Here is a 27,354-nt window from a genome sequence, read left to right as displayed (position 1 = left end):
GGACAGTGATTTCAGATTTAATTCAAAGTTCTGCAACAAATAAAGACACTGAAAAGTGTTTAGAATCTGCTAGTCGACCCCAGCACCGTACTATTGAAGTCTATTTAACACCCTATTCCAATTTGGCTGAACAGTTTAATGATACACGGATGTTGACGTACAGTACGGTGGTACAGTGGCACCCATAAGTGTTTTGCATCCGTACGATGGACGGAAATTTCGCATCTGCACCTGGGTGGATCACTGTAAATCTCCCACCACGCAGGCGCGAAGATGCGCGCGCATATAAACAACACGCAAGCCGTTCAGCCATCAGTCAATCTGTAAATTTCGCCCGAGGCGGTTTTATTAGTGCTTCATTCGTTGCGGCAAGCACGTTTCGCGCGTGACTTTATACTTATCAAGGTACTGTAAATATTAAGTTTTATTTAGAGTTGTGCGCGAGGGGGATTCGATTGTGAAATTAACTCAATGCTCGTGTCAAACGGTATTTGCGTGCAGTTGCATTGCGAATTGCATCATACTCCCGGTCGTGATCCATCGAATGCTCCCGCGTTATAAACTTTTTGCTGAGCGAACTTTTAAAGTCTCCCAGGTCCACGATATAAAACTGTTTAATCATTCGGTCTTGCTTGTTTCGTCATTTAACAACCTGCCGAGAAAACCGACTGGTTTTCCTCGACTACGTTACTTGTTAAACTTGATCCGCTTTTTATATTTACTAGTACTGTTGGCTTCTGAACGAACCCTACTTAATTATGATTCTGGGTCACTCTCCTCCTGGTTAGCCCCCAGGAGTCTTTGACGTCACTGACGCAACGGTATTTTTTATTAGTTACAGAATAATAAACGAATTAAATAATAGAAAATTCAACAGTCACATAACTGAAAGATATTTAAAACAGGTCGATACAAATTTTGTTTGACGTATACTAAAAATAAATAAATTCTGGCGCTATTTAATTGTTATGATGTGCTTAATGACTTCGCTCTAATGATATTTAATTAATGCGACCAAAGATCGTTTGATAAGTTTATTACTAAGGCAATTATTTCATAAGTAGGTTACCATTGTTTCAAAAGTGTGACTCAGTTTCAAACCTTTTTAACGCTATCCATATTTATTTATTGATTTCTGTTTTTAAATAAGTTACCTTGATGTTTCGCATAAATTTGAGATATTTACGATCTATACGAAAATAAAAAATATGATTTAAAATACTTTGTGAGAATAATTTTGTAGAATATTGTAATGCTTTACCCTAAACTAGGCAGATTGGTTCCAGTTTTAAATACAGGTTTTTAAATTGGAATAAATTATAGTTCAGTTTTAACTACTGATGTCAGAATATGAAATATAATTATAGTTATCAAAGGGATAGGTGTAATAAAATAGCATTGATATTTGGTAATAATTTATACATTTTATGTTTTTGTACGTTCATGTAATTATTTAATATTTCATTTTTAAAATCTATTATTCTTTAAATAAGTATTAATATAGAAAAGTACTCATACGCAACTGCGTAATTAGCGATTACATCACTGGTGTCGGTAGGTACTAAGGTGTTTTTAAAACAACCGCCTATTTAGAATTTGTAACAAATACATACATTACAATTGACAATTTAAACATACAATTAAATATTTTGTAAAAGCAGCATAAAGGAGTAGGCAAAGTGAAAGTTTGGAATGATATATATTTTATACAAATTATATACATATATACATTGACCGTGAAATCTAGCTTCCCGTTCCAATCAAGTTATATCAACATTTTACTTTTATTTTTTTCTTAACAAGTATTTATGAAATGTGTAAATTTATAACTTGGGTCTTAATATAAATAAAGTATCCGTTTATACGTTTAAATTATGCTACGTTATTTAAACGTCCGTAGCACTTCAATGGGGAATTCGTCTCTTCCACTGTGACGACCCGAAACAATTTTTTATCCACAAATCTCTATAAAGCGCTAAACACTAAGCCACAGCGCTGTTGGCTTCATTTTTGAAAATTAAAGATCTCTAGTGTCTATATTACGGAGTTTTAAAACTTATTTTTGTCTAATCAGAACGGATGCAATATATAAAACAGATAAAACATTAAATATAGCATTTTAAATCGACAATCATATGCTTCATGAGTGTTAATATGACAACTGTTAATCTAGATAAGGTGACAATATCTACTCAATTTTCACAAGTACTTTTGTGACGCACATAAGATGCCTTTAAAGGAAAACACAATAACGTATTATCACAAAAATAAATAATAATACAATTACGACGATGGTTTTTATCTGTAACACATTAAATTAAATTAAATTAATCTATTTATTTCAGCCTACATTTAAAAATAATTACTGTCCTTAACGTCTCATCTATAATCGTCGTCGGTCTGACTTAGCCAATGCAGGCAAATTATATCTATAATACGTTAATAGGCTGCTTAATATGTCATTGACTATATATAATAGGAATGGCTTTTGAACTCATCATACGCAGTGTTGAAGATGAAGAGATCTTATATGTAGTTACACATTTCATTTACTTACTCAAAAACTATTTAAAAAACAATATAATTATTTGTGGAATTTCCTGTTAAGTTTGGTATGGAAGATTCCCAAATCTCGCACAATAATTTGTTGTAAACGCAATTTTGTTTTATGATAATAAATTAAAATTATTATAGATGTTTTCAATTTATAAGTATAAGCTATGTTCACGAAGATGATTCCCAAAATGAGTTCTAAGTTTAGTTTAGGTGGCAAAGTTTTACTTACAACACTTTACCGTCTTTAAAAACGAAACAATATCAATTTAAAGCCAGGACTGTTATGTTCGTAGAGCCACGGGGATTATTATAATCCTATATTCTCAAGATTTTTATTAAAATTGTATTTTGTCTTTATCCTACGCTGAATACTGCAGATACCTCTGCGGCATTCATAGAAGATGGAAATAAGGCAAATCAAAGGACTTTTAATTTAATTTTCTAGAGTGCAATAATTGAGTTTAATTGTAAAAACTTGTCTAATGAAGTTTTTCTAATCTAGCAATTTTAATTTTCGTGGTTTTCCAACGTTGATGATATCAAAATGATTCATTTATTTTTATCATACATAACATATTTGTTTAGTTTGTATTTTCACACACAACACAACTTACTTGAAAGTCATTCCAATGATAATAAAATCATAAAGATGATATACGATAAAATAATAAATACACTTTAATATCTTTTTATCTCATCGATTGAGTTACTGCACGTGAGTTCTTTCCTATTTTTCACAAGTGTTTTTATATTAATATTTTATATCTCAGGAATAACTCGAGATAAAAAATTATATTAAATAAACGTGTGACAAGTATGTATTAAATATCATATTACATCTAAATTAATTAAATATATTTAATAGTTCACAAGTAAGTATATAAATTACACTATATGTTTAAGGAATAATAAAAATGTTTTACATAACGTAAATATTACTCCAGTTGTATCATTAAATAAAACAAAGGCAAACAATGACAATATTAGTTTAATGAGTGTTAATTATACAAACAGAAAAATACGGTTATCTGATTGCGAGAGATCACTTTGTATTCCGAATGTTGTAATAAAATAAATTGCACAAAAATTTAAATAATCTTTTTTGTATATCTGAGGTAAAAATAGATTTTGACAGCGTTGTTTCCAAGGATGCTACTTTGTCTAGTTTGTCTACCGGGTGGGCATAGTACCGACTTCAGCCAGACCGATTGCTCAGTCCGGATTCTCGGTAATTCTATTAGAATGCACCGTATCCTCGAAAATATGACTTGGGTTAATGACCTTAAATTATTCTGATTATAGAAATAACCAGAATATATTACGATAAATAAAGGAAAATTAATTTTATTTTTGGATATTCTGAGTAGATCGATTTTCTTGGCAAACTAATAGTAGTTTATAGATTGCATTTGTAACACGCGAAATAGCGTTATTGTAATGCCAATAAAAACGGCCTTGCTCGTCATCTAAGTAAATACTGATATCGAAATTCAGTAGCATTTTCTGTTTGTTGATAAGCCCAAGGAAAATACCCGGTCCTCGTACATTTTATATTTCTTTGTAGTTCTAAGTCACATAATCCACAAATGGGTCGGATGTTATAAATTTTATTTGAAAATTTTTGCCAGAAATCGTACCCAAGATTTGGATCTCGAAAATGTAAAGTTTTGTTCTTATAAATAATATTTTAATAAAATTTAGTTTCACGATCACTAGTTTGGAGATTTTATATACCTCATAAAGTTTTTTCGTCTAATTTTAAATTTTCCGTCACTGTTCTAATAATAGAAACCTGCGTTATTAACCTTCTGTATAGGCAAATAAGTGTTTGCATTTTGACTCACACGCTGTCGATTTTTTGTTTAATATATAAATCACTTACATATATAAATAATTCTACGTAGCGTAGCAACTCATACATGATTACAAATTTAAAAATATGTTTTATTGTATTTAATATTAATACTACTAAAGTGTTATCATTACTGTCATCAATTTTGATATATGATGGCTTATCTTAAATCAAGATACAAGATAAAAATGCACAACTCCTAACTAAAATATAATCTCTTTATATCGGCAATATTAAACGGAGATAATTTCATATGTACATGCTGTAAGCACCTGACAATCATTATACTTTCACGTGAAGCACTTTATAACCTTTGATTACCGATTTAGCTAATTTAAACTTCAGATAAGCATTATTATCTTTATAGAAACCTTTTTACACAGAAAACCTACATTATATGTATACCGGCTCAATCACATGAGTACCTTAATCACTATAATTGGCAATATCTATTTCAATATATAGTTCCTCACATCAACACTAAAATATACCTACGCACAAAAAGCTCAGTATTGTAACGCGAACTCCGGACATACAACGACCAATATTAAAGCCTTGATCTGTGTAAACTATCGATTTATGCTTATTATACTAAAAGGAGTATTAAAATCCATAATTATAACCTGCATCGGATATGAATATTGTAATTTAAAAAAAAGATTTCCCGACGCGTAGCACGTTATTCGTGAAATAGTGTATTGGAAGCAATGAAATGTTTTTATTTAAAAAAAAATAGTGAGATAGAAAAGTCCCTGGACACGATGGCAGGGCTAGAGTAAATAATATTTAATAATAAAAAACCTCATGAAAACATTCTATATAAACATCGTCATTTTTACCACACAGCGGAATTAGGTATTACTTAGTTAAATCTATTTAATAATTTTTATTGATTTTTTTCTTTTTGTAAATAATATGTACATATTCCTTCTTTGATATAATTGTTTTTGTTATATAAAGTTTGTTATATAAGGTTAGCCGAAATAAATAAATACACAAATCTTGGAATACATTGCTAATCTAACCGGAATTGAAAAAAACACTATGAGGGATCATTAAATAAACTAAGCATACAACGAGTAAGTGTACAAACTTCAAAATAAAAAAAAAAATCAATATCGAAATATACGAAAGATCAACTAAATATTCTTTTTCATATAAAATTGACTACAACTGAGTTACTGAAGGATTACACCATTTGCTTTATTTTGTACAATATTGACTTATCTGGGAAGCGTTCTATAATAACCATCGCGTGATCTAATATATAGGATTTAGATTTAGATCGTTTGTTTTGTACAAGCTTTATTACTACAATTATAGAAGTTCGAATGTTACCTCGCCTAACTCAATTTCGTTATCAAGCTGTACTTACAAGAGATTATGGAAGAAGATAACTTTACCCGTAATTTCAGTTTTATTACAATATATTCTTACCGTTTGAATTGCATATTATACTTTTTTAAATGTTGAATAATAATTATATAAACAGTCAATGTACAAGTTTCCGCGAGTCCTCGAAGTCTGTAGTTTACCCTTAGATTTTATTAAACTTGCTATTTATTATGACCGTAAATATTATAAAATAAAATAAATCAGTGGCGCTACAACCTCTTTAGGTCCTGCCCTCAGATTTCTGAATCTGTTTCATGATCATTTTTAAATCTAATAGCCAAGTAGGTGATCAGCCTCCAGTGCCTGACGCACGTCGTCGACTTTTTGGGTCTAAGACATGTCGGTTTCCTCACGATGTTTTCCTTCACCGTTCGAGCAAATGTTAAATGCGTACATAGAAACAAAGTTCATTGGTGCACAGCCTGGGATCGAACCTACGACCTCAGGTATGAGAGTCGCACGCTGAAGCCACTAGGCCAACACTGCTCAAAAATATTATATAATATTATATTTCATCCACAACAAGAGCTATGATATTACTATCATACATTTGCACCATAGGACAGTATCCGTTACAAAATTAAAACTTACTTATGGCAAATATATTTAAAAATAATATGGTATAGGTTAGAAATAATATTGTGTTTACTCGTTTCATAGAAATTATATAATTATAATCCTTGGTTTTTAGCGCAATTCTCCTTAGCAGTTTTCCTCATAATATATAATATTAAAACCAATAAAGAGGTCAATATCGTAAACATTAATTTCGTCCTTAATTAAATTGGCTGGTTTAAATGACAGTTTCATAAAACTTTTATTACTTTACAGATAACTCATGGTTATTATTCTCACGTCGTTATTGTTTAGGTTTTTCTTTCGTACTGTCAGTATGACCTAATATCGAAGGGCATAAATATACATTAATATAATATTGGTTACATATTGTATCTTTAATCTCGGCTTTAGATTACTGTATTCCTTGATATATTCCTTTCAAGCGCTCAGCTGTCTGATTCTGACACTTTTTTACAAACATTAAATAAAATTTCCTGTTCAATTCAGGTTAATGTTCTTACTTTGAGATAAGGCTTTGGAATTATTTATATTTATTACCATTTTATTACTGCATTACATTACTACATAAATAGTATTTTATTATTATTATTAATAACAATAATAATAACCTTATAACCAATCGGCCTATAGTTGAAATATTATTCAGTGTAAATAATAAATTACCGTATTTAGTTAATTACAGCAATAATAAAGGAAATAATGAAATAACGTGTTTATGTACTATTAGTATTATGCATTTCACAATTATTAAGTGCCCAACGTATACTTAACGTAATGAATCTTTTGTAAATTCCATAAATTGTATTGGAATAAGTAAAAGGTTCTCGTAAATAGTACGGGGCTGTTTCTGAAAGTATATTTTGTTTTGTTTTAATATAATGTTAATAATGAAAATAAAAAAAAATTGGTCTAAAATTCTTTAACGCTGGCTCGCTCTATTGCGATACATTATCCGGTAAATAAGGAAATCACCAACTCTCGGGTCACTACGTACAAAGAATAGTATTGAGTAATTATTTTCTAATGGTTACCAATTTCACTACCATGCTAATTATACAGCCGAGTCCATTAGACTATGTATGTACTATATGTATTTTTAAATACATGTTACATCCGTTCGACGTATGACTTAGTTTTACATATTAGATGTCAATGTCACATCTCTGTTTATTGTTACATCGCAAAATTCAACATACAAAATCCGTAAATAATTTAATATTACCAAAATATAAAACCCTTTTTCATAACCTAATTAATCCCTATAAAAATAATTATATAATTAGGTTATATTTTTTAATAATATTACTAATTTATAACCGTCTTAATTTACGTCGTCTGTGACTTATCGTCTCTGTTTTAGCAACGGCCAACGACGCACTAGTTGGTCATCAGATGACTAGTTGGAGATCAGATCCATAGGCCGCAAACATCCATGTATTTTGCTTACGGATGGCTTCTGTAGATATAATTGTTCAACTGAGAGCCCGAACCATATAAAATTGACCAGGTCTTCATATATGGGACTTAGACCTTAAAAAATTATAATAATATATTTATATTATTATCGAAAACAAACAAAGAACATTCCTTGTACGGAAATTTCTTTGTGATCTGAGGTCGTTTACAGTGTGTTATTATGTCAAGGTAAACGACCGTTGACTCGCGCCAAAAGAATTATAATATTATTCACATCGCAGTGAATCTTGTTTATGTGTGGATTTACGTTTAGCTTTATTATCTATAACAATATTTTTGAGACAAGGGCAATGCCGGATTATGGGGCCGCTTGTATCTTGAATCTAAAAATCTTTTTTTAAAAATTAATTTGTCATAATTTAATTTATGCTATAGTCACTATGTTATATTTATTGTAAAGTCAACAGCACGTTGTCTTGCTTGCTAGATACTATGTCCATCCTCTGTACATACTTCTACTGGACCTGGTATATTGCTCATTATATCTGACGATCATAAATCTGAACTGTTTGCACGCGCAAATTTCAGGAAATATTTTTTACATTAATTTTATATGACGATGTGTTTATATAACACGATACATCCACATGCAGTGTCTTTGTGTATAAAAACAAAACACACACGCGTATTCTACGGTCCAGCGGAAATTTTACGGTCGAAAAGGACGCATTCTCTTGGTCAGCATCGCAGATCGCATTTTTTAATGTTCTCCGGCTTTTGTTATGTATAAAACATGAATTTAAGGCACATTTTTAAAATAACTGAATTTCCTTTATACGATGAACAATAACACAACGACAAAACCCAATATTAACACGCAATTTATTTTGTTATTAAAATACTTGATGCCGTTAAGTGTGACGCAGTATTACCTGTTTCTTTATAATAACAATACAAATATGGTCGATATAACATTGCTTAAGACTGTGAAGGGTCATTCTCTAACCACAGAATATAATACTATGGCCAGATGTACATATCGTTATCAACTATTTCAATTGAAATAAATACTTGTATTTGAATACAGATACATACATAAGGCCGGTGTCATTGCCCGCGTTTGTGATCTATGGTTCAAAAAGTCCCTTAATTGGAATGCCACAGTGGGAAGAAAAAATAAAAGACGCCAACAGAATCCTGGGAAGATGAAATTAAAGAGATAGCGAGTGTTTTAGTGGAATTTTGATGAAGTCGTGTATATTAAATGTAATAACCTAATGTGATCCTAATATACAGTATATACTCTATTTTTATTTTGTTATTGAACATGGAATTCTATAACAAATATTGAATTAAATTATAGCCTAGTTTTACACGACTCATATGTATACAATAGAATTAATAATCAATTCAGAAACATTAAATTAATTTTCCTTAATATATAACACTTATGTTAAATATTCAAAACCGTATTTAATACGTCCTACAAAAAACTACAAGTAATATGATGAGTAGAAATTTGTTTATTCCAAAACAAATTTCGACAAAAAAAGGGCGTACCAATTCTTAAAAGGTCGGCAAACCACTTTGTAGCCTTCTGACAATGTTAGTGTCCATGGGTGGTGGCGTCACTCAACATCAGATGAGCCTCCTGCCCTTTGCCTCCTTTTATATACAAAAAATCTTAACATAAAATAAAAAATAAAAAATCCTACGAAAACTTAAAGATTTCGAAGTATTTTAATAAATTTGTATATTAAACTTGACATTGTAGCAAAGTGGTACAAACTTTTAATCATGTTATAATTTTATATGTATTGCATTGTTTCATAAATTCCAATTAACTAGGCTATCTCGGTTTATTGTCCCTTGTCGTGCATATTATATACTTAACGTATGATAATATAATTTGTGATAGCACATATTATCCCAACAAAGCAATATTGTTTGTATCAATTTGCCTTACACTCTCATAGAGTTATTTAATTTAGGGACATCCTAAAAAACTTTAACAACGAATGTAATTACTAAAACTCACGTTTTTTAATTGTATTTGATTACTTTTGATATTATGAGGGTTAAAAACATACAGTGTATACAAAAAGGCAGCAATAATATTAAAACACAAATCGCTAGTAAGCATCATTTTGATAATAAAAATTAAAGATTCATATTGCTTGTTTTTATTTAGGGAAACGTTTAGTTTAGGCATTTGATTCCATATGAGAACATAAGAGAAGAATGTAGACAACACTCTTAGATCCATTTCGGAAAGAATTTACTACGACCATTTTTCAAACAAATATTTCAGTCCAACTTCAGGCAACTTGCATCGGGGAGAATGTGAGGGTCGTGTTAGGTGCAATTCACCATCTGCTCGCTATGGACGAGAATACACTGTATATCAACACACAAATTTTTCTGGCACATATATAAAATCGAATCAATATCATATCTCCTTCAACTTGTTAAAGGGCTATTTAAAAACAACACCCCATAATGAATATTGATAAATGCTATCGATGGATCATACAAACATCCTTTATCACAAGGATAAGTTTTATCGGAGTGAAACGTCAATATAACATTATCTTAACACGCTACTGACCCAAATAAAACTGACGCAAACTCCGATAAAAATTGTATTCTTCATTAATACTTAATGAAAATGTTACGCTTTGAATTTACGCCGCTGTTATCTTAATATGTACTTAAAGGAAAACATAGTAAATAGGCTTTCTTTTTTATAGAATAGGGGGCAACGTAATTCGACTTAGGGTCCTTCAAGAAAAGATCGTACCAATTCTTAAAAGGCCGGCAACGCACTCGCGAGCCCCCTGGAATTAAGAGTGTCGAATGCGATTTGTATATTTTTTTAATTATGTTCTATACAAAATACATACTTAAAGATACAAATCATACTAATAAACAGTTTTTTTCACACCTTTTTATGAGACTAGAATTCTAAATGTTTGGAAATATTATTTATTTTCTAATAATAAATAGGCTAAAACCACAATCTTCATTTTAACGCCAGTAAAAAGCATAGCATTAACGTGACGGTTTACACTTTACAGGAATGAACATTTTATGCATTATTTTAATCTGTACAGCTCACCATACATAAACAGAAATATTTTTTTTCAATTTGAATTGGTAGCTAAACTCTTCTCCTATTGATAAAAAAACATCAGTCCAATTCACCAAAAAACATGCTCTTTACATCACATTATAAATACAATTGGAGTCTGGAGAGAAAGAATTAGTTAGAAAATGAAACTTATTTATTGTGAAATATAGTTTAAAGATACCTCATAATAGATCAAATGGCAGTCAAGAATGTTATTTTATTCCAAGCAACATACTTCAAAGACGGTGCGGACAGTTAAGTCGTTTTAATAACTGGTTAAGGGCCTACAAAGACTTTTCAAGTTACATTCTTAAAGCCGGAACCGTTAGCTGTGATAAGCCTAATGAGATGGTAGAGATTATAAATAAAATTCAGTTGAATTCATTTTTGTACTGTATTATTAATGTTAAGAAGGGTCTGCCTTCTAAATATCTAAGGTTTTTTTTGAACTTATGGCTGTGACAAATGATGGCGAAACTCGATGAAATTTTCTATTAATAGTCGACCAGGGAAGTACGAATCAATAAGATGACGATACTCTGAAACGTGCTAAGTTAGCACAGTAGTTCTGGCTGCTAAGGATGAATACAACTCCTTGATGTTGGCCAGGCGTTTGGGCCAGGTTGAGGTTCCTCCCTTGGAAAATGGAGGAACATTCCTTCTTTCACCGCCACAGAGTTAATGTATATTAAGAAAGGAACTTGGTTAATATTTAATCATTTACTTAATTTTGTTGAGATCACACGTACAACATACAATAAATAGTACTTGTTATATTTATGTTTTATATGGAAATGGCTCTGTATTCCCGATGAATCTATAAAAAGACTCCGACTAAAAATAGACAATATTTTGTACTACTAGTGGCGCCGTTTTGTACAATCATTGTAATTTTTTTCGATTTAGCCTCGAACCTACTGCAAGCTCTTTTACCCATACATCCACATAGGCAATCCATGTTCACAACTCAACCAGTGCGATCCAATTATGATCGTTATCTTCCATATCACACTGCACAAAAACCGATAAACCGAACATGTGTTATATACGTGCAACCGTACGTCAATCGTAAAAGATAAATCGGTAAGGTTAATGACCCCGCGTCCGAATCATTTAACCTTAGATAATGGAATGGAAATCGTTCCAAAACGCGGCTGCAATGAACTTATGAATGCGGGTGAATCACACTAATTACTTTTTGTTTTGAATTGCAGAAATGTCGCTTGATTGTTTGAGGTGTCATTACCACTCAGGCAGACAATATATATAGGCTGACATATGTTTCTGGTGTTCGATCTTCTAACGAAACAATTCACACTCTACAACAATGCACACATAAACAATAAACGTTAACCTACAGGCAGCCTTATCGCTATCCCAATCTCTTCCATGCTAATAATAGCCTATAATCTGAATTGAATCTTTAATGGAATATAAATGTCGTAACATGCGCCAATTAATAATGAAAACTGAGTGAGACTGAAAGAGTTCTGTTTCAAACTTTCCTTTGTCAATATGGAAAAAAAATTTAAGAAATATATTAAAGAAAAGCTGTGTAAAAAGGCTTACTATATAGTAAGGAATCTAGTTGATACAAGGGCCTGGGACTAGTTCTAGACAGGCTCCTTCTAATTAATTTGCTATATTTGTTTTAAAATAAGTATAGTTTGATGATTTGCTTTTTTTGAAAAATAGTACTGAGTTTTTTGCGCCGGCTTTTTCTCTCGGCCTACATCCTCTGTCTTTTTTGCCGATGAGTAGACCTACAGGTTCAAATGACAACGTGGATAATAAGTCATACCTAACTTAAACGTACGTTCCATAATAAACATATTTTTTTTAAGTTTGTTTGTAAGTATAAATTCTATACTGTTGCATAAATTACAAACTATGACTACAAAAATTGTATAGAAATATTACGCATACAGTAAACAAAATAACCGATAAAGTATGCCTTATATTAATGTGTAATATCGCCTCGCATTATCCGAGGGCACCAGTACAATGCACAACAATTTTTAAGTTCAATCACACGTAATCCGCTTTATCACGAAATTTAAAATAGATTAAAAATCAATGATGGCCATAATTAATCCACTATATTGAAGCTCAATTTCTAAAACAGAAACTAGACCAAATACAAAAATAGGAATAGAGAACTTAAAAGCTCGGCCTAGATGATTAAGTTGGACTAAATTTTGTACCAGAACACGTTTCGTTGTTAAGACCCTTACCATTTTATCTCATACTTCGGAATGTTAATTCAAACTATAATTGACATTTGAGGTCCTTTCAGTTTTTTTTCCGGCCTTACTAAGCAAGTTTTTAAATGATATATTATTGAATAGAGTCTTTAAGAAAAACAAAATGGTTTAAAAACTCCGTTCGTTCAATAAGTGTTATATAAGTTATAAAACAGTATAACCATTGAAAGTGTGAATGTATATTGTATACTCTATTGAAGAAGTTCCTTATACACATTGGGTATATTTAACTCGCTCACGCATTTCTTCACTCATAGTTTATTTGGATATTTTCATATCCAACACATTACATTGAAAACAATTCAATTTCAATCATAAAATTTTTAATGAAACGGATTTTGATGTCTGTCCCAATCTTTGCCATTTTCAAGATGCTGCGATTTCCCAAGCAAATTACTCGAGGGCAATAAAATCCTTGTCCAGTCGCAATAAATGCAAATAAAATAATTATTATGTAGGTGACATTGTTGGCGACGTATTGTGACTATAAACTGGTGTTCACCTTGGTACTAAGCTAATGAATAGAATTAAACTGTGATCTGCCGTATTATGATTAAACCTGTGTTAAATTTTAATAGATTATATTTTACAACTTTTAAATAATATTGTTTTAAATATTGTCAATCGTAAACAACCAAGCTATAAACTAGATAAAAATATCCTAGACATTGGATTTTTTATAACTAATACTAAAAATAAAAACTTGTTATCACATATTAAAGTTGAGAGCCAATTTTATTAAGCATGCGTTATGAAACATTAAACCAATGGATTTTCAACGCTGATACGCAATTAACACTTGTTATGTGAAGAAAAATGTTGTAATAAATATCCACTCCTTGTCTAATTAAAAACATCAATCTAAAAAACATGTCCCTGAAGCTGTATTAGGTGTCACTACACATATAAAATGGTATATGGAAAGTATCAATACAACGTAAAAATTCCGTAACAAGTTGATATACAAATCGATTTTCCTAAGGCTTTTGGACGAAAACCGAAATATCCGTTCAAGGACGCTTACTAGTCTGATCGATTGGGTATTTGTTTACATTACCATACATTTTATAGTGATGTAAATTGCATAACAACAAACATTTATCAGATGACTCTATGTTAGTATTCATTGACATATATACTAGTGTAATTATGTAATAATTTATATTTATGCAAAACACTGTATTAAGTTATAGATCGACAATTTAAAGTAACAGATATGAAAGGCTAGCGAGCCATTCTTACGCAAAATGAATGAAGGAAAATACACAAAAATTTTAGCCGCAAGTGCGTAAATGAGCTCAACATAACATTACAATATATTACAAAAACAAGGAAAAAACAACGCATAAAATTTAATATAAATAATGTTTTTACACAATTTGTTAAAGATTCCAATTGCGGACTTAAAGGGCTACGAGGTACGGTTAAATATTAACGAAATAAAATAATTATAAGTTCGTATATTTAGGCTCGTTTGTCCCCATATTATATTATAAAAAAATATTACAATAACAGTTTACATCAATCACACGATATGGGATTTAGAAATATGATAATTTGATGGCATACTACGTCGCATGGCTTCAGGGTTAGGCCTTATCAAAGGAAATTAAGCTATCATTCATAAACGTTATTTAATTACATAACGTGATATTGATTATTCTATTTCAATAACTTTCTCCATGTTTCCATATTCATTAGTTGATATCTTTTTATTCACCCAACAATTTATATTCGTTGCAAAAAGATATCTTTAGTTTTGTTAAAAAATAAAGATATCTTTTTGTAATAATTTTTAGTGATCTATATCGTTGTAACAATACTCAATATTTTAATAATACAATCGATTAACAATAAGGCCATTGTTGAAGGAAAACGACTAGGCCAATATAACGTTTGTAATAATGGAATGTCCTAGATCATTGTGGTTTGGTAATATAAAATGCAAAATATCAATGACGTCGCCTATTTGTAACTAAGCATATAAAATAAATTATTTAAAAAAAAGTGTAGTGCTCGGTAATCTTGTTATTGAAAATAGCAAAACATCACAATATATAATTAAAATTCAAAAATATAGTGCTAAACCGTCACTTTCTCCGGTAATAAGTATGACTTAGTACACTAATAAGCTAAGAATTGACTTCCAAGTATTCAAAATCACTATTTATAAAACGCTCAGCTTACTGACAAGCCTATAAAAAGAAGTCATAAATTACAAAGATATCTGTCCCAATAGGACGCCGGTCAGAATACTTTTATATTAGCTCATTCCTTTGTGAATGTATTTCTCTACCTAGACGATAAATTTAAAATCCCTTTGCCCATAAATATTGGACCCAATTGAAAACTTTCTTTATAGATTTTCTTAAGTAACCTATGCACTCACTACACTACTTTGGCTTAGCATAAGAGGAAATAGCACAGGACATAAAAGTATTTTATGTATATATATACTTGTGTATGTCTATTACGCTTTGATAGCATGCAAATATCTTATTGAGCATATATGTATAATTAATGATATAATCAATAACGTTTTTGACACACATGACAATGTTTTCCTGATATGGAATTCCTAATTTCGAAATAATATATAATCGTTATTCGAGTGCATTGAATTTTAATCTCATGATAACCTGGCTATGTGTACCAAGGCCCGAAACACACAAATGTGTCAAGTTAACCAGATAAAAGTATCGAACTAGATATAAAAACATGAAAGCTTTATCGCTCGTGTGAAGGTTCAGTGTACTTTGCGTGTAGTGTCACATTATATTAGTTCACTGAGCGGTGTTGGGTATAAGGTCGATTAATATCAAACGAACAATCGTTAGAACACAAGAACGCTTTGAAGATACCGCTCAGTGGTGAGAGCACATCAACTGTTCGCGCGTTCTAGCGCCGTTTTCATCGAGCGAGCGAGCATTTTTAGTAATATTCCATATAAATATTGTGAACGCACTAAGAACAATGAAAGAATGCTCTACGCCTGTTCACGCTAAAATAATTTGGCTAGAATGAGCATGCGCACGTCTTATGTAAATCAACCGATGCTTTAAGCAAGCGACGCTCTCCTCTCAGTGCTCGCTCGTAGTCACTCGTCATCGTGCGGTCAAATCTCATTGATTTATTTTTTTTCTAAGTGCGCAAATAAATCTCGCTCCAATGACAGTTCAAGTATCGTAAGGACTCCGATTCGTCAACCTTCTTGACAGGCGATAAACCGAATAGCATCGTATGTCAATAACCCCCGATCACGTTATTGTCAAAATACACGTCAAGTTAAGTCTATTTAGAATTATTTGTTAAGGTTTAAATATTGCTAATTAATCTAAAAAAGGCCTCTTGCCACTTTTGACCATTGTCGTCGTCCATTACATTAATTTAATTCACCGTTCTTAAGATATATCAACCACGAGGGATAAACTTATGGACGTTTAAGAGGCCGTAAATGTTGTATTGTCATGTATTGAATCTATGGTAATGGTGTGTAAACACGCTAGAAACACAAAGCATCAGTGTTTTATATTTTAGCCTGTAATATAGAGCTTCCTTATTGTCCATCTAATGGGAATCAAGACTGGTTTAACCACCAGGAGAAATAATAATTAAAAGCATTAAAACAAATGATTTTAAAAATTAATATTACTTTGAATAATGCTGTATTTACCTTGCGTATTAAAATACATCGCTCACTCTGCTGGCTCTAGGATTAAATTAGTATATAAACTATAAATATCTCATTTACAAATAAATATTTGTAACGTACAAAAATTTAACTGGAAATCACTTTCTGTCACCTTTAGCTAACACCTTCTCTATCTTCTGTTAAATCTTCACTGGATTAGCATAGCCTGTCCACATTATACCTTTAGTACATAATACTGTATTTCTTGCAACCAAGTGTAAAAAAAGAAAAAAAAGTTGACTGGTTTATTTATAGACCCCCTTTCTTTAAATCCGAGGTGAAAATGTATTTGCGCATGCACTCAAAAGTTCCAAGGGTTGTGGGATTCGATCCCCCGCAATATCTCTGCTATTCAGAGACTGTGTTATCTATACCTACTGTTTTAGTATACATCTCGAGTAGTTCCTACAAAGCCGCGCTACAGAGGCTTCGGGATCGCTGTCGCATTCTACCGGGACCCTATTTATAGGCTCTACCTGAGTGTATATTTTGAACCAAGTTTGTTTTAAATGTGCAAAGATGATAAGAATTATTTCTTTGTGTACACGCAAGCCCGCATCGGGCCTCGAGCTAATCAATATTATATAAACACTTCCCTGTAAGGTGTTCTTACCTAAACATATTATATATAAGATACAGACAATTTGTGTACTTATACGGTATATATTTCCACCATCGAAGTTTTGTCCGGACCGCTTTTGATTCCTTAACCCTGGCATATCCCGGTTCGGATCCGCGATCAATACGTTTAAATGGCAAAAAAATTAAAGATTAATGTAAACCGAATTCCATATTGCTAAATTGATTTAGATTGATGACGAAAATTATATGCCCTGACGCCCCATCGTAAACGGTATTTTGTGTCAATGCCAAATGAGCTGCATAACATTCCGAAATATACGAATGGTCTTAATTTCATTAATACACGTGTATCTGTTATACGATAAAATTAACATTTACAAACAGCATAAAAGTTAGGTCTACGATCATCACGAAACATAATTATATATAATTGTGTATAGTATTTTGAACTAAAAGGGATGTACACGCATAGTTATTATAATAATTATCTTTTTTATTCTATGAAAAAATCAGTCTCCGATTTCTATATCTGTTTTGTCATCTTCTTTTTTTATAATAGGCTCTTGCCTATTATAGGTCTGTAGACTGCGTAACAACATTGTCTGTGTTTGGGTCTAACGCTACCGGTTTCCTCACGATGTTTTCTTTACCATACCAGAACGTAGATAGTCCGTTTAGCTGGGGATCAAATCGACGACCTTATCGTCTTGAGTGTCGCTGACGTGTCAAGTAATTAAAATAACATTAGTTTTAAAGTACTATTAATATTAACAAAAAAATTAAAAAAAAATGCTTATAATATGTTTTATTTGTTCCAGGTCTTAAAAATAGGCAGACATGGCGGACAGCACGAAAATAGAAAGTAAGTTATAACACAAATTTAACTATCTTCGAGGCGTCGGCCGCGCACATCTCTGCCGTACAAGTTTGGTAACATAATTAAACTATAGAGTTTTGTGTATATCACGAAACTAGCGACAGTTAACGTATACTGGCCTTGTTTGTTCTCCACCACTTGTTGATCTTTGAGCGTGAATCAAAGGGTGCTTGCAGTTAAACAGATGTGTGTGTGGTGTTTGCTCATGGGGTGAGATTAAAAAAAACGTGGCGCGAGTTATGATTACCGGTTGACAAAAACGTACATTGTAATCAGATACGCTCCCAGCCAAATTTGGGCTTAGTATACGCCAAGTATTGGACATTGTATGAAAAAAAAACTTTAATTTTGAAGTCAGAATTCAGTCAGTCTTTAACGAAGGGCTTTCGATAGAATTGGAGGGATTTATCTAATTGAAATATTTGTGAAAGGAAAAGTTTTAACGATGGACCATTGAATATTCCCAACTTATTTACCTATCTTGCCAGCTGTTCTACAAGTTATTACTTCTGGGAAGGATAGTTTAGATATTCATATGACCAAACAGCCTGATTCCGCCGAACTTTTCTGACTTCCGGGCTATTTCCATTCTACCATTCCAGTCTAAAGGTCTAGAGCGCCTTATACACTCGCAGCTTAGCGGATTTCTGAATAAGAACTCGATTGTAGAGCCTTTTCAATCGGGCTTCCGCCCGGGGCATAGCACGACTACTGCATTGGTTAAGGTCTCTGACGACATTCGTCGAGGAATGGATGGAGGGCAGCTCACTGTTCTCACTCTGCTTGACTTTAGCAATGCTTTCAATACTGTGAACTTTGAAATTCTGCTTGGGTTGCTTCGTTCTATGAAAATAACTCATACTTTCATCACTCATTTTTTTTTTCCAACTGGGGTTGCCTCGCTTGTTAGCGATATGGCCGCCCGTTGCATCCCTTGTAATTTTTATGTATTGTGTTTCTTTGCAACGAAGTGTGAATAAATAAATAAAATAAATAAATATTCCAATTAAACTGTTCCTCTCCGGGAAATATTTGATGTCTTTCGTCGTTTAAGAAATATAATTTTTATTTCTATATATATATATATAATTATTTCATATTTTTATAGATGCCGTCAGAAATTTGTTTAATAGTTGTAATATCCAGGTCCAATCTGTGGTCTGTTTTGAAAATTTTAAGTTTTGACACAAATAATTATAATATAATTGATACGCCTACGTGGCGTTTAGTTTGACAGATCCTGCTACTAGATTTATTGAAATTCAAGGTAGGAACGTCATCGTTGTTGAGATTGTCAATAGATTTGATGAATGGGAAATTTTTAGTGATACAAACCATATTACAAAGTGTTGTTTTATTAAAATACATTCAAGATACAACTCTGAATATTTCATGAATTATGTAAAGTATTTAATGTGATGTTGATTCTGAAAGATCGACGGCCAGGTTGTCATTTTTGTTTCAAGTTATGGAAGTTCTAAGAAAGGAATATTAATTAAATTATTTTAGAATAGATTAATTAATGTTAGCGACGTGTTTCGCCTCCGACATTTTTAAAAATATTTTGGAAGTTAAGTAATCTTTTGGTTATTATTACATACACAATAATAGTTATATCCATGTTGATATTAATACCGTACCTACTCAGAGTCGTTTACTAAGCAAATGTTCCGCTTTAAGATATTTAAACGGTGGTAATCGGTGATAAATCTTATCGTTTAGATATATTTAATTGTCTACGAATTTATGATTATAGATATTAGCTTATTAACCTGTATAAAGTTAGTACATGATATCTTAATAAAATTAATATATATAGCCATGCAACGCCGATATATGGTATATTTAGAACAACGTAAAAAGTAATGCTGGACTTCCTGCCAGTGTAGGACAAGGCAATCGACGTATTCCGGGAAGGATATTACTTCAATGCCACTGACTGATCGCTTATTTATATCTTCATTTAAACAAACATTGCTGTATTTCGAGCAGTGAGCGTAAAAAGGTCGTAAATTTGAGTGAAAATAAAATATTCAAACTGATTTTTGAACCAAATAAACAAAAACGCTATTGATTATTTCTAAAATATTATTCTAAATACTACGCAGTTTATACATTGAAATCGTATCTTAAACACTAATTAGAATATGAAAATATAATTATGATTAAATATTTCAACATAATTTAAATATAAAACAATTGTATTGTCATTTGTTAATTATGTATGTACTTATCATGTTTTCTTTTACAGATAACCCTAAAATCCTATCTGGGCCAGTTCTAACAAACTCGCCTAATGCTGTGTTATCAAAAACCTTGCTTAACCGGTACCAAGACCTACCACTGCCAGCAGATAAAATTATTGCCACATACATTTGGATCGATGGCACTGGAGAGCACTTGCGGTGCAAGGATCGTACCATCGGATTCATTCCAAAGCAGCCAAAAGGTATTTGTCTAATTATCCATATACACATATATATATATTTTATTGAGCTTGTCGTGTCTATTCCTAACTAACGTTCCGCCGCGGTAACTGATATCTAATTTGGATTTAGTATCTAATAAAATAATAAATCGTTTCTTTGTCATTTCGAATTAGATGCTGTTGCATATTATAAGTGTGAATTATGTGATATATAATTTTCCTCTTGTCATCGATCAAAATGACATATTAGGCAAGGCTGGTAATGCATCTAAAAATATAATTATACGCTTCTTTCTCTCTCAATTTATCCAATCGAAAATAATATAATTAGAATTTCGAGTGGTTTATTCAACTCAGTTGAGCAGTGCCTAGTTGCATACGACTCTCATCCATAATGTAGTAGATTCGATCCCCGGATGTGCATCAATGGAGTTACTTTCAATGTGCGCATTTAACTTTCGATCGAACGGTGAAGGAAAAGATTGTAATGAAACCGGCCGTAGAAAATATCGTCGGCGTGTCAGGCACAGGAGGCTGATCATCTACTTGCCTGTTAGATTGACATGAACATGACGAGCCTTAGATAAGCCTCCAGCCAGTCTGTTGTTATTTTTTTAACCTCATTCACGTGAAGTATATTGAGGCAAGTACAGAATATGTTCGTTAAAACAATAATGAAGGCCGCATGCTAATTACAGTACATAATACGGATGTTCCAGTTGAAATGTGCGCGCGTCATATATCTATGATTTCATTTTAGCTCTATTCAGCGTATGTTTTTCGCTCTAGATTATAGTATTCTTTATACTGATAACTTTGAAACAAAAACTTTTGTTTGAAATATTTATATGTAATTCGTATTTCTCTTACAAACAACAAAAAAAAATATCATTTATAAAAAAAAATATTTTCCATCATTTCACAGCACCAATTTGTGATATTCGGATTGACGAAATGCTAGTGATCCGAAAAATATGTTTGAATTAGTATTTAATCTGTTTCTTTGAGGATTTTTTTAAATAAACAACTAATATTCGGATTCATGTCGTCAACCTAGGCATGAAGGTGGTAAGCTCATAGAAATAAAAATCTAGGTGCGCTGTCGGAATTTATAGATCTTAGGGTTCAACATCGAACACTAGGCCAACACAAAGGGGGCAGTATGTCATCGTTGTAGGTTCTGATCTGATTTATGAAGATTAAAAATAAATAGCTTATGTAACCGATCGATTAAAACGGTCTTAAAACTTTGCCTATTTAACGCTAGTTTAGTTTTATATTTATTATAAAACTGAAGTCTAGTTTAATTCCCGACAAAACCACAGTTTCGTTGTCGTCACTTATTATTATTAACAAAGAAATCGTTAAAAAACATGCAGATATATAGTTTTGCCTACGTTTGGAATTAAGGACTTTAGCTACTGTCTAGAAAGCTACTAAAAGGTATTTGCCCAAGTCTTCAAAAATTTGTGTAAGTAACTCTTAAAGCATCTGTTTATCTTTAGATAAATTGTCAAGGATATTGGAAGCGATGACCGAGAACTGTCTGTATGAAGCCTACACCCGTAGCAGTTCCTTGTATACTGGAAAATATTGCCCTCCATTTTTTAACCCTAAGGACTTAGAAAGTGAATTCGATTTCCAATGCAAGTGGCTGGAACGGACAAATAAACGCTGTTTTGATGAGAATTTAAAAGGTTTCATCCTATTATTAACCCTATCCAGAAGGATAGGGTTGCGTATTCAGTGAATTTTATATTGTGTAGATTAGTGCTAGATTGACTAATTGTTTATAATATATAAATATACGGTAAAGTGTAAATTAATAGTGTAAAACTATCCTGTAATTACAAAATATCTTATAGTATTCTAGCATTAGAAACTATTTGTTAATAATATAAGTAAACATACCGTAAATTTGTTATATATTTCAGTATTCTTGGCCGAGGCACAGATGGCTATAAATATATTTGCATATTTAGTGTAGATTCTTGTTAGACTAGCTATTTGTGCAAGCAGTGTTGTATATATAATCTGATTAATAATTACTAATTTTTGTTCGATTTGTAGTTATTTACTAAGTTGAGCGGAATGTTATCATTAGTCCCATAAATTATTAATACGCCTATATAGTATAGGTCGGTAGGTTGTCGTAGATTCGACTGCCGGCTGTGCCCCAATGAACTTTCCTCCTATGCATTTAACATTCACTCGAACGCAGAAGGAAAATATCGTGAGGAAACCGGCTTGTCTTAGACTCAAAAAGTCGAAGGCGTGCGTCAGGCACAAGACTGATCACCTACTTGCCTATTAGATTACCAAATGATCATGAAACAGATACAGAAATGTTAGGCCCAGCCCTTAAAAAATTCTAGTGCCATTGAGTTTTTAATGTCCCTTTTTTCACTTCTTATGATGTATAACATTATTTATATCTTCGATACTAGGTATAATACAATCAGACCTAATCCTAATCACCTAGTACTCTTTTCTTTTCGCCCGTAAAAATGTATTTATGTTTTAACGAAAAGGAGTGATCTTAGACTGATTTATTTATAAAGAGGGTAAATTAACGCCTGTGTGTTTGGCTTACTTGTGACGTTGAGTTTAATTATATAGCTCTAAGTTTTTACTAAAGAAGGTTAACGTTGCGTGAAACGTGGTACACGCGACTAATAATAATTAATACTGCTATTGGCAGTTTAACGGTCAACCTACGGTTGGTACGGAAAACAAGTATAGTTTTCAATACGATTGTTTTCATTCAAATGAACAAAGCTACTGTTAAGCGTTGTGTAGAGTCGGATTTGAGGATTTGTTTTGTGTATTGGATAATCAAGTTTTAGGTTTTATTACTTCAATAAATTATAATCTGTAAATCACCATTTTAAGTCTGGAAAAACACCAAACAAGCACTGATCGGACGCAGCGTTGTATTGCGTAGTAGAGTCCTGGGTCATGATCTAAATGGGATTTAATCTTCACTTATACGAGTACTTTCCTATCCATTAGGATTTTTATAATATAATTTATTCCTTTTTAATTCCCATTAATTAATTGGATTATATTACCCAATGGTCCGTGTTAGACGACGTTAGGCTTGTTAAGAGATAATGAGGTAAATTCTATACAATTGTATTATTATTTCCAGATCTTCCGGAGTGGAACTTTGACGGTAGTTCCACTGGACAGGCTGAAGGCCACAATGCTGATACTTACCTTACTCCGAGGGCTATTTACAAGGATCCCTTCAGACGAGGAAACCACATCCTTGTTATGTGTGATACATATAAATACAACATGAAACCTACTGGTAAGACGAAGTTATATTGTTAGTGGAACACATGTCTGCTTCTGGGTGATAATGTAACAAAGGATTTTAAATAAACCTAGCACTACGAAGAACTTAATATTGGAGAGTGTTCAATGGTCTTAATTAAGAGAGAACACAATACTTATACCATTTAATTTCGTGAAACAGTATCCCATTAAATATTATAAATGTCGTAATATCGCCTTATATTTTAATAGAAACAAACAACCGCATTAAATGCCAAGAAGCGTACGACCAATGCGAGGCTGAGGAACCGTGGTTCGGGATTGAACAAGAGTACATTCTTCTGGACGCAGACCTGAGGCCCTTCGGTTGGCCTCCTGGCGGCTGCCCTCCCCCTCAGGGACCTTACTACTGCGGCGTCGGGGCCAACAAAGTCTTCGCAAGGGATCTCGTCCAGGCTCACTACATGTAAGTTTATTCAATTAATTAATAAGACGATATATTCGGTTATTTATTTTATCTATTTAATTACATCAAACTGTTCTTATAAAATCATTCTAATTATTTAATTTCTTATTTAGCTGCTGTCTGTACGCTGGTGTTCCGATTTCTGGCACTAACGCGGAAGTGATGCCATCTCAATGGGAGTTCCAAGTTGGTCCGTCTGTGGGTGTCACCGCCGGAGATGACCTCTGGATAGCCCGCTACCTATTACACCGTTTGGCTGAGGAGTACGGTGTTATTGTAACCTTTGATCCCAAACCTGTAGCTGACTGGAACGGCTCTGGTGCACACACTAACTTCTCCACGAAGAAAATGAGAGAAGAGAACGGTATTATGTAAGTATTGTCATCATTAAATGTATATTTTTAATTTTTAATTTAGCCTAACCAAAGGACAATTACTTTTATAATATTTTTGTCAATAGCCGATTCACGGTATTTGTTTACTATTTTATTATCGTTTGTGTAATGTAAGAAGAGTCAGTGTGACTAGAAAATGTTGTGGACTCTTACCATGAGCAGTTTATGTTTAGGTTAGGTACTCGGGCCACAGTTTTTGTTTTGTAACTATTATAGATTATATACTATTTAATTACCAGTGAAATCGAGAAGGCGATAGACAAGCTGTCCAAGGTGCACATGAAGCACATTAAGGTGTACGATCCTCGCGGAGGCAAAGACAACGAGCGCCGTCTCACCGGTCTGCACGAGACCGCCAGTATTAACGACTTCAGTGCAGGTGAGATTCAGCTTATACTTATACTACTTATACTTTCCTCCCTCATGAGGTCCCCAAAGAAGGTTTATTCTACCCTTGAAGACCAACATTAAATTCCAATTGATTTGCAAAAGTTTATCTGAAAGCCATTTCTCATTTCAAACAAATTACAAATGTGCTCGTCCAATCATGTTTTTAAAATACCCGAGGGTAGGTGGTTAATATAAAATAAAAAATATATAAATATGTTTATTATGGGATATAAGAAACAGGTATCACTTATTTATTGTCCACGTCATTAAATTTGTCACAGTAGACATCCCTACTTATCGGCAAAGAAGACAGAGGCGAAAGAAAAAGCTCTCGGTACTCTTTAAAAATATCAAATCACAAAATGACTTTAGCAAACACATAGAAGAAACCAGATACGGTCCGCTAATCACTAGCTAAGCGATTAAGCTGGACATAGGAGACTGACCTTAAAAATAAGTTAAGCAATAAAAATCATGCTGTTGACTTAATAACGGTATCTACATTCTATTTCAGGAGTCGCAAACCGCGGCTGCAGCATCAGAATACCGCGTGCAGTGGCTGAAGAAAAGAAAGGCTACCTGGAGGACCGTCGGCCAGCATCCAACTGTGATCCCTACTCTGTCATCGACGCACTCATGCGTACTTGCATATTGAATGAATAACATGAAAGTGATAGCAATGCCGCCTTTAAACGCGTTAGCTAGCGCCTTCCCACTTGAATATGTCACGGAAATTTCCTGTAGATTTTCCCGAATCTACAAATAAGTATCGCACATATATTTAATATTAGACTTGTATTAATTTTTATACATTTTTTGTAACTCTGATCAATTAACGGTGTTCCATAATTTAATAGAAATATAGAAATATTGTGTATGTAAATAATATTTCTTTAATAAATTACTAATATTTAGACTGTTAAAGCATCTCCATACAAATGCACAAAATTTATAATCTAAGGTCAAAAAACATTCCAAAGGCAGCTTATGTGCTAGGCTAGCGACTAGCGTGGTAAAGGTAGCATATTATCGGACCACATAAGATATTATAAATAATTATAGAGGATATTTTACGAATATTATGTGATATTTAAAGGTTAATTATTATTGTTATTTTCATATCATAGTCTACGCATAATAATCACATGTCATTACATATATTATCGAACAATTTTATCATGTCGTCTTATATCAAGTTAGGCTTAGTTTAGTATATAATCAAATAACTTAGAAAAATTAAGTGGTACACACAATTATAACTTCAATTATTGTCAATCTATAGAAACTTTATACTATGCTGTGCTATACAAACAGGACCTTATTAATCTTCCATTTTCTATTATATTGTATCAGTATTAACTGTTTCCGATAATGTTTTGCTTGTTACCGATAGAAGAAATTGTATTCACGTTAATATTGTAAAAAAACACGATCACCTTAATACAAATTTTACATATCTTGAAAGAATTTGCATAAAATGCTTATAAATATTTTGCATGGCCATTGTTAGTATAATTTTATTTAAATAATAAAATACAAGGAATTGAATGAAACATTTTTATTTATAAAACGTTAATCAATATGTTATGAAATAAAATGTTAAATAATGAAATAAAAGAATATTGTTGTATGACAAAGTTGTTTTATTTATCTCCAGGTTCGTGACACATTATTAATCAGGCATAATTCTGATGAGACCGATTTCCTTAGTTTCCATCATTTTCCCCAACCATCCTCCGCTGGTGAATATTAAAGCATCAGTTTCCAATGGGCCTTAAGAGTCGATAAGTATTTATCGCCATCGCAATCAATCTCGGCTGCCAATTTTTTAAATCTATTGTTTGGAGGTCATTGACAACTTCATACCTACAACCTAACTTTGGTCTACCAGCTTCAGTGAAGACTTTCGGATTCAGTCGGCAATTCCAAATAAACTTTTTATTAGTTAACAATTCGGAATCATTAATATTATAAAGTAGCTACAATACTATTCTATTCAATTTTCAACCGTGGTGGAAGGTAGTCCATAGCCGTGTTAAAAGTATTATTAGCCG

General features: G+C 32.3%; 1 protein-coding gene across 1 annotated transcript; it reads left to right on the top strand.

Moving 5' to 3' along the window:
* The first annotated feature begins 293 nt into the window (after positions 1-293).
* Positions 294-26,673, top strand: LOC110997557 (glutamine synthetase 2 cytoplasmic-like). The gene is made up of 8 exons (XM_022265778.2): positions 294-405; positions 18,284-18,327; positions 20,594-20,791; positions 23,922-24,083; positions 24,302-24,515; positions 24,629-24,886; positions 25,150-25,289; positions 25,815-26,673. The coding sequence occupies exons 2-8, from the start codon at positions 18,303-18,305 to the stop codon at positions 25,961-25,963; spliced, it is 1,146 nt and encodes a 381-aa protein (XP_022121470.1). The 5' UTR covers positions 294-405; positions 18,284-18,302; the 3' UTR covers positions 25,964-26,673.
* The last annotated feature ends 681 nt before the right edge of the window (positions 26,674-27,354 follow it).

Source organism: Pieris rapae, chromosome Z (assembly GCF_905147795.1).
Source record: "Pieris rapae chromosome Z, ilPieRapa1.1, whole genome shotgun sequence".
In the NCBI taxonomy this organism is placed as follows: Eukaryota; Metazoa; Arthropoda; class Insecta; order Lepidoptera; family Pieridae; genus Pieris; species Pieris rapae.
The sequence above is the reverse complement of the archived record's forward strand: the minus strand, read 5'-3'. Positions and strand labels throughout refer to the sequence as shown.

Bases quoted from the DNA above. Each gene is read 5' to 3' on its own strand.
- LOC110997557 (XM_022265778.2), top strand. From the start codon at position 18,303: ATGGCGGACAGCACGAAAATAGAAA. The intron at 24,084-24,301 runs GTAAGACGAAGT...ATATTTTAATAG, and splicing joins ATACAACATGAAACCTACTG to AAACAAACAACCGCATTAAA. The intron at 24,516-24,628 runs GTAAGTTTATTC...TTTCTTATTTAG, and splicing joins CTCGTCCAGGCTCACTACAT to CTGCTGTCTGTACGCTGGTG.